This window comes from Mytilus galloprovincialis, chromosome 14 (assembly GCF_965363235.1).
Source record: "Mytilus galloprovincialis chromosome 14, xbMytGall1.hap1.1, whole genome shotgun sequence".
In the NCBI taxonomy this organism is placed as follows: Eukaryota; Metazoa; Mollusca; class Bivalvia; order Mytilida; family Mytilidae; genus Mytilus; species Mytilus galloprovincialis.
Window position 1 is genome coordinate 16,939,378 of NC_134851.1, and position 9,178 is coordinate 16,948,555.

The following is a 9,178-nucleotide window of genomic DNA, read 5'->3' on the forward strand; positions in this document are numbered from 1 at the left end:
ACTTTTAATCTCCACCAATCAAGTTAGAGTGTATTTACACTCCAAATTCCTCCAATAGAATTAGAGTGTAGTCACTTAGAATCTCCACCAATCAAATCAGAGTGTATTCACTCTAAATCTCCACCAATGAAATCAAAGTGTATTCACTCCAAATCTTCACCAATCAAATTCTAGTATATTCACTCCAAATCTTTACCAACCTAATAATGGTGTATTTACTCCAAATCATCACAAATCAAATCAGTGTATTCACTCCAAATCTCCTCCAATCAAATCAGAGTGTAGTCATTTAGAATCTCCTCCAATCAAATCATATTGTATTCACTCCAAGTATCTTTTAATCAAGTCAGTGTGTATTCACTCCAAATGTCCTTCAATCAAATCAGAGTGTATTCACTCAAAATATCCTTCAATCAAATCAGAGTCTATTCACTCAAAATATCCACCAATCAAATTTGAGTGTATTCACTCTAAATCTCCACCAATCAAATCAGAGTGTATTCACTCCAAATCTTCACCAATCAATTCAGAGTGTATTTACTCCAAATCTCCACCAATCAAACCAGAGTATTCACTGCAAATCTCCACCAATCAAACCAGAGTATTCACTCCAAATTTCCACCAATCATTCTGTTTCATTGTGAATTTTTGTATTAATTGAGTTGTGTATACTGTAATTTATTTCTATTGTTTTTAGATATTACTGATGGCTAAAGATATCAATCCAGCAGAATTGGACTTCTTATTAAGATTTCCTGCTACACCCAATGTGACATCCCCTGTAGACTTCATGAATAATAACAGCTGGGGAGGAATTAAGGTTTGTAATCTTTTTCTATGTAAATTTCTCCTTATTGGAGCACTCATTTCACATGGTTGAAAATATAAAAATCTTATTTTCAAAATATTGAAATTAATATGATGAAAAGGTAGTAAGGGGATACTGTAGATTCATTTATTTTTGTGGGTACTAATTTTCGTGGAATAAGGAAAACTTGCATGTTCATGGATATTTAATTTCGTAACCAGGAGATGCATTAATATTGGTATCATAGGAATAATACTGAATCCACAGTATATTTACTGGAGGCTATTATTTATCTTTCATTCGTCAGTTTGTCTGTCCTGCGTCAGGTTAAAGTTTTTGGTCAAAATAGTTTTTAATGAAAATAAAGTCCAATCAACTTGAAACTAAGTACACATGTTCCCTATGATATGATTTTTCTAATTTTAATGCCAAATTAGAGATTTCCCCCATTTTCATTGTCCACTGAACAAAGAAAATGATAGTGCGGATGGGGCATCTATGTCCTGGGGACACATTCTTGTTTAAATTTGATTTTTTTGTCTAAAAGAAATGCACTATGAAATAACTGTTTTCTCCAGGAACCTATTTTTTTATTCTTATTTTAACAGGCTATGTCTAACATGGATGACTTCCGTAACTTAGACCGTGACATTGAAGGCTCAGCTAAGAGGTGGAAGAAGTTCGTAGAGAGTGAAGCTCCAGAGAAGGAGAAGTTCCCACAGGAATGGAAGAATAAAACATCTCTTCAGAAACTATGTATGATGAGAGCTCTGAGACCCGACAGAATGAGTTATGCCGTCACGTAAGTAGTGATAAAACCAACTGATTTTCGCGAGCGATTTATTTTAGTGACTTTTGCGAGTAGAAAAATAACATGAATATAAATCATCGCAAATAAGTAATTATTTATTAATCTACATCAAGTAAATAAGAAAATTTTGAAATGCACTAGAATTGGTATAATGCGAAGTAAAGTATCTTTGAAAATGAAAATGATTACCAATACATCTATAAGCCTATCCGGTATATTGGGTTGTTAAGTGTCTTTGCAAAATCTGTTACTGTTTGAAAATTAAGTTTATATAAGAAGTCTACAAAAAATCTTCTTTTATTTCCTATGTGAATGTTAAAAAAAACAGTCAAAGTATGATACATGTACAGGTATACATGTCAAAGTATGATACATGTACAGGTATACATGTCAAAGTATGATACATGTACAGGTATACATGTCAAAGTATGATACATGTACAGGTATACATGTCAAAGTATGATACATGTACAGGTATACATGCATTTGCATAAATTTGATTTCTTTCCAGCGCAGCTGATATCTGGTAAAAATGAATCAATGATTTCATTAATAGCCAAATAAAAAAAAAGTATTCTTTAATTTTAGCCAAAAGTTAAGGCCTCTCCTTCTGGCTTCAATTATTTGTTCATTTTTTTTATCACTTGAAAATATTACATATAGTTATAATTTCAAAACTTAGTCATCTATAAAAGACCCAGAAATGACTATAAAATATGCTTTCGGGGACCTTATTTAACCACTTGGACCACATTCCACCACTAATGGACCACCATCATTTGGTTGACTATTAGGTCAGTTTGGTCTGTCCAAAGTTACTTTTGATGAAACTTTTTTTTAGCAGAAACAACAAAGAGAATGAATAACATATATTTATACATTGTTTATTTTTAGTGACTTTGTGACAGAGAAACTTGGAAACAAATACACAGAAGGAAGGAGTGTTGACTTTGCATCATCTTACGAGGAATCAGGTCCCGGCACACCGATATTCTTTATCCTGTCCCCTGGTGTCAATCCCTTGAAGGATGTGGAAGTTATCGGGAAAAAGCTTAAATTTACTGATGATGATAAAAACTTCCATAACATTTCACTAGGTCAAGGTCAGGAAGTTGTTGCTGAACAAGCCTTAGATATTGCTGCCAAAGAGGGACACTGGGTTATTTTACAGGTAAGTTACAATTCACCGTTTCCGATTCTAATGCATTCTGGGTAATATTTTCAAAAGTGTATGCCTAAACATTGTGATTTGTTTAAAACGGTCTAAACAATAGAAATTCAACTAATGACACATTTCATTTTTTTTTTGGTGTACAAAATTAATAAAATTTGTTAACTAATCAAAATTATTTTCTATAGTATTATTACACTGGAAATGTAAGGAGAATTTTACCCTTGGTTGATTAAAATTTTTGAGCAAAGAACTGTCTCATTGTTAATCAAAGTTGTTAGGTTATTATAATTTATTTCTACAGTATTATTATATTAAAGCAATTGTTCACTAACAGTCTTTGTTAAACCACATGACAGAAAGAAATGACTTTCTTCATCAATATCAAAATAAACAACATTTGCGTAATTGTTTTTTCAGAATGTCCACTTGGTGCAAAAGTGGTTAGCTACCCTTGAAAAGAAGCTAGAGAAGTATGGTGAAGAGAGTCACGACAGCTATCGTGTGTTTATTAGTGCTGAACCAGCAGGTTTACCTGAATACCACATTATACCACAGGGTATCCTAGAGGCTGCCATAAAAATCACCAATGAACCTCCAACTGGCATGTTTGCTAATTTACATAAAGCTTTGGACAACTTTGACCAGGTAATTTGTTTTTTTTTTTTCTATTGGAGTTAAGTCTCCTTTCATTACCGTCCAGGGTCTCTTTTCAAAAATATTATATAACTAAAATTGATTGCATTACTAAATTCTACAGAAGTGATTTTGACTTATGAATATTATTTACTGTACATTTTGTTTGCACAAGAATAGCTATTTATTTTCTAGAGAATGAAACACAAACTGCTTTCAATAGAAAATCAAAAGATATGGGGTATCTATCCAAGACACAGAATCCGTATGTGCTCAGCAAAAAACATACTTAAAGCAAAGGAACAGCAAAAATTTGAGATGATATTGAACAATATTTGTTTTGTTTCAAGGGAGATAATTTTGGACTATTTTTGTATTATTTCAAGGGAGATAATACTGAATCAATTTGTCTTGTTTTAGAATACAATGGAGATGTGTGCCCGAGAGACTGAATTTAAGAGTATTCTGTTCTCACTGTGCTATTTCCATGCTGTTGTCTGTGAGAGACGTAAGTTTGGACCCCAGGGCTGGAACAGAGTGTACCCATACAACACTGGAGATTTGACCATTAGTGCTATGGTGTTGTACAACTACTTAGAAGCCAATGCTAAGGTCCCATGGGAAGATTTGAGATACTTGTTTGGAGAGATTATGTACGGTGGACACATCACAGATGATTGGGATAGACGTCTCTGTAAAACTTACCTAGAGGTCTACATGCATCCTGATATGGTGAGTTAAAAATCTGTGACCAGATGGACAAGGGGTCTTGGTCATAAAGTTAACTCATTACTTAGAGTACAAAATTTGCCTGAATCACGAAATCATGGTTCAAACCATACAAGCAATGACAGGGAAAAATTCAATTCAAATGAGAAACTTCTCTTTCATAAAGGGAAGAAGATTGAAATTTAATAAAATTAACTATAAAAGAAAGTCTGATTTTGTTTTCAAAACATTGAATAGATTTGCAAAACGAAAACTTTAATATTAAATGCATATATCCTGTAAATTTAGAATTTATTGTGAGGTTTTATTAATGTGACTCCTGAAAGGGGCATTAGCTGCCAAATTCATGCTCACCAATTTTAGCCAAATTCTCATATTTGATTTATAACAATCTATTCTTTCCAAAGTGAAAGAAGATAGTCAAAATAGAATTTCTTTTAAGACAAACTTTACTGTTTCAATTGTATTTTTCAGCTTGACGGTGAACTGTATTTGGCCCAAGGTTTCCTAAGTCCACCCAACTCTGACTACAAGGGATACCATGCTTACATTGATGAATGTCTACCACAAGAAAGTCCATATTTATATGGTCTCCATCCAAATGCTGAGATTGAGTTCTTGACCACTATATCGGAGAACTTGTTCAGGACTGTATTTGAGATGCAGCCTAGAGATGCTGGAGCCTCCGGAGGTACTGGAGTCAGTAGAGAGGAAAAGGTAAGTTTGCTTATTTATAATAAGGTGATGTGGTACAGGTATAATTGCCAATGAGACAACTATTCACCAGACTACATGACATAGATGTTAGCATCTATAGGTGGATGTAAGACATGCATCAATGAGCAAAACTCAGCCAAATATTTGGATCTTCTGTTTTATAAATACAGGGTGCAGGATTTTCTCACTGTCTTGAAGACCCATTGGTGGGCTTGGGCTGTTTTCAGCTCTTTGATCAGGTTGTTGTGTCTATGATACATTTCCAATTTCAGTTCTCTATTTTAGTAATGATGTTAAAAAAAACAGATTATTACAAAATTGACTAAAAAAGGATTAATGTAAAAGAAAAAATAATCAGTTGGTTTACAATATATAATGTATTTTTTTGTATTTTTAAGTCATTGAAAATGTGAAGAATGGTTTTAAGTGTTAGAAAATCAATAACCTTTTAGAAAAATACCCCAAATTAAGTCTTAAATATAGAAAATAAAAAACATAAAACCTCAAAAACATCTAATGGGTTATTCCATTAAAATGGAAAAAGTGTTTTTGGATATGGGTTATTGACCTTTTTCATTTGATGTATGCAAAATTAATCAGAAGAATTTTGACATCAATTCCCACCCCCACACATCCATTTTAAGAGAATAGCCTTATTTCTTTACACTTCACTTATTTATATAAATGTTACGAAAAAAAATATGAAGATTGTTACTTGTTGTCTGCTCTTTGGTTGGGTTGCTGTCTCATTAACATATTCCCTATTTCCATTCTCAATTTTATGTATATTTATCTCTTTTCAGATTAAGACTATATTAGACGAGATTTCAGAGAAACTTCCAGAAGAGTTTAACATGTTAGAAATTATGGGTAAAGTACCTCCTGAAGAAAGAACACCATATGTGGTTGTAGCCTTCCAGGAAACGGAGAGAATGAATGGTCTGACCTCAGAAATGAAACGTACCCTCAGAGAACTTGACCTTGGATTAAAGGTACATTAAAATAAAATTTCAGATGTTAGCTTTTCTGTTTTAGATTACAAGCTCTTTAAAAAAAACTTATAAATTGATAGTCTATGAAAAAAGAAACCAAAAACAGTAGAACAAAATGAAGGATATATGTGCTTGTTTTCGAGATATAAGCCATTAAAAGTTTTTTTCTCTGACAATTATTATGAAGCTAAACCATTTCATCACAAAGATGAAAATACTGAAAAAACCATTGATGCATATTTGTCTGGAATATGTATGAAATATTTGTCACTGAACATTTAAGTAAATAACTATGAATTAATATAATCAGATCTTTTTATGGATATAAAATAGAAAATGCGGTATGATTGCCAATAAGACAACTCTCAACAAGAGACTTAATGACACAGAAGTTAACAACTATAGGTCACTGTACGGCCTTCAACAATGAGCAAAGCCCATACCACATAGTATGAATAAGTATGAAATATTTGCCACTGAAAATTAAGCAAAGAACAATAAATAAATATTAACATAGCTTTTAATGGAGTATAAATATGTATAAAAGTTTTGCCAAATACATTAAATGAAGAACTATGAATTAATATAATCATATCTTTCAATGAATAAATATAAGAAGATGTTGTATCAGCGCCAACCAGACAACCCTCCCTCCAAGTCACAATTTGTAAAAGTAAACCATTATAGGTCATAGTATGGTCTTCTTCAACAAGTAAAAGTAAACCATTATAGGTCAAAGTATGGTCTTCTTCAACAAGTAAAAGTAAACCATTATAGGTCAAAGTATGGTTTTCTTCAACAAGTAAAAGTAAACCATTATAGGTCAAAGTATGGTCTTCTTCAACAAGTAAAAGTAAACCATTATAGGTCAAAGTATGGTCTTCTTCAACAAGTAAAAGTAAACCATTATAGGTCAAAGTATGGTCTTCAACACGTAATCTTGGTATAAATATGTATGAAATATCTGCAACTGTATGATTATCAAAGAACCTTTACTTAATATTCTTTTAACTTTTTAGGGAGAGTTAACTATCACAGCTGACATGGAAGCCTTGGGTAATGCCTTGTACTTAGATGTAGTACCAGAGAATTGGTCTAAGAAGGCCTACCCATCCCTTCATGGCCTTGGTATATGGTATGCTGACTTGTTGCTTAGGATTAAGGAATTAGAAACCTGGACTGCTGACTTCCAACTCCCAGCGGCTGTCTGGCTTGGTGGTTTCTTCAACCCTCAATCATTCTTGACTGCTATTATGCAGCAGATGGCTAGAAAGAATGAGTGGCCACTTGATCGTATGGTCCTACAATGTGACGTGACTAAAAAGGCCCGAGAAGATATGGCTGGACCTCCAAGAGAAGGTGCCTACGTCCATGGTCTATACATGGAAGGTGCTCGGTGGGATATGCAGACCAGCATGATCGGAGAGGCTCGTCTTAAGGAACTGGCCCCTGCTATGCCGGTCATATTTATTAAAGCTATACCTGTTGACCGTATGGACACCAGGAACATTTATGAGTGTCCAGTATACAAGACCAAGAGTAGAGGACCAACATTCGTCTGGACCTTTAATCTCAAGTCCAAAGAGAAAGCAAGTAAATGGGTCCTTGGTGGAGTGGCTCTTCTACTTCAAGTATAACAAGATTAGGACTTATTTGGTTTTTTGCTTAGTGTGCATTTCTTATTTGATTTGTATGTTTTGACATTTATAAATTTAATTGAAGTATTTGATATATATTTGTGATATATATTTGTTTCATATAAATTTCTTATTTTATTTATGTTTGAAATAGCATTAAATTGATAAAGTATTATATTTATATTACATACAAAGCTAAGTGAATAGCATTGTTAAAAGAATTATATAATGACTATAAAAGAGATATATTTTTGTGAGAATAAATAAACTTGAATCCGTCCAAGAAGTATTAGGGTTATTTATAGAACTTGTTTATGTATGTCAGAGAAGATTATGTGATTGAGAATATTTGGTTTTTGAGCACTATAGACTTGCTTGATTTATATAACATTTATGCTACGTACATAAAATACCAGTATTAGTGAAATAATATTTTTGAAATAAAAAGTTCACTTTTATGCAACATTTATAATACCAGTATTAGTGAAATAAATTGAATATTGAAAAAAAGTTTATATTTTTGAATAAATATGTCTTGTTTTCTATTTTATTCCACACAAAATAAGCCTTACTTTGTGTATTATTGCACTATCTGTCAAGTCAAATTTACTTCAATCCGTCCTAAGACTATATGTGTTTGTAATTTAAAAGTTTTTGTTCTATTTTTTATATATATATATATTTATACATATTGTTGAATAATATATACATATTTGTTATTTGTCACTACTAAAGTTATTTGTTTATTTGTGATTTTTCAGTTTGATGCATAATAAAAGATGAAAATTATTGGATTATTTATTCTCATTAAGGCTTTAGTTTAAGCATATACTTTTTTGCACAGTAAGAAAGTGGTAGGTTTTATGTTTTATAAAAATAAACATGTGTGATATGATTGACAATGAGGCAACTATCCACTAGAGACTCAATGATTTAGTAGTGATGAAACTATTCGTGAAAATTTCAAGCTGAATAAAAGAAAAAGTGGGTAATCAGAATCAATTAATTCTTGACTGATAAAACCTAGAGTACCTTGATTGGGATGGGGGATGATTAAAACAAACCATGAGGGTTAGGGTTGGGTTTACAGTATAGAGAATAAAGGGAAAACATACATAACTATGTGGTATGGGCTTTGCTCATTGTTGAAGGCCGTACAGTGACCTATAATTGTTAATGTCTGTGTCATTTTGGTCCCTTGTGGACAGTTGTCTCGTTGGCAATCATACCACATCTTCTTTTTTATATAACTTTGTGCAAACAAAATGAAAAAAAGATGAAAATAGGCAAAATAGCCTTTGTTTCGGCTTCTCCCTAGGTCATGTCATGCTCCTTCAGTTCTGCCATACATGACTACACAAAAGTTAAAACATGATTAAGAGGGCACTTTACACTTGACTGTACTGTTGTTTGTCTGTTGGTCTTTTTCATTTTTAGCCATGTTGTTGTCAGTTTATTTTCAACTTATGAGTTTGAATGTCCTTTTGGCGGTACCACGATTTCTGAGAAATACAAGAACCTTTATAATATTCCAAAAACAAACTGATATATCCTGATAAAAAGATTTTTTATCATGGTGTTATGCTACTTTTTTGTGGTGTTATACTACTTTTGACAATATCAAAGAATATTAATTTAAGATATTACTCGTTTTTACTCAATAAAAATACAATTTCA

At 32.3% G+C, this 9,178-nt stretch overlaps 1 protein-coding gene across 1 annotated transcript in view; it reads left to right on the forward strand.

Moving 5' to 3' along the window:
- The window catches only part of LOC143059794 (dynein beta chain, ciliary-like), a 54,359-nt gene extending 46,069 nt beyond the window's left edge, over window positions 1–8,290 (forward strand). Inside the window, exons 40-47 of the mRNA XM_076233356.1 lie at window positions 698–820; window positions 1,417–1,610; window positions 2,514–2,790; window positions 3,211–3,438; window positions 3,847–4,158; window positions 4,630–4,872; window positions 5,676–5,864; window positions 6,884–8,290. Coding sequence (XP_076089471.1) covers window positions 698–820; window positions 1,417–1,610; window positions 2,514–2,790; window positions 3,211–3,438; window positions 3,847–4,158; window positions 4,630–4,872; window positions 5,676–5,864; window positions 6,884–7,501 — 2,184 coding nt within the window. The 3' untranslated portion in view covers window positions 7,502–8,290. The remainder of the gene's footprint in view (window positions 1–697; window positions 821–1,416; window positions 1,611–2,513; window positions 2,791–3,210; window positions 3,439–3,846; window positions 4,159–4,629; window positions 4,873–5,675; window positions 5,865–6,883) is intronic.
- Window positions 8,291–9,178: the final 888 nt, after the last annotated feature.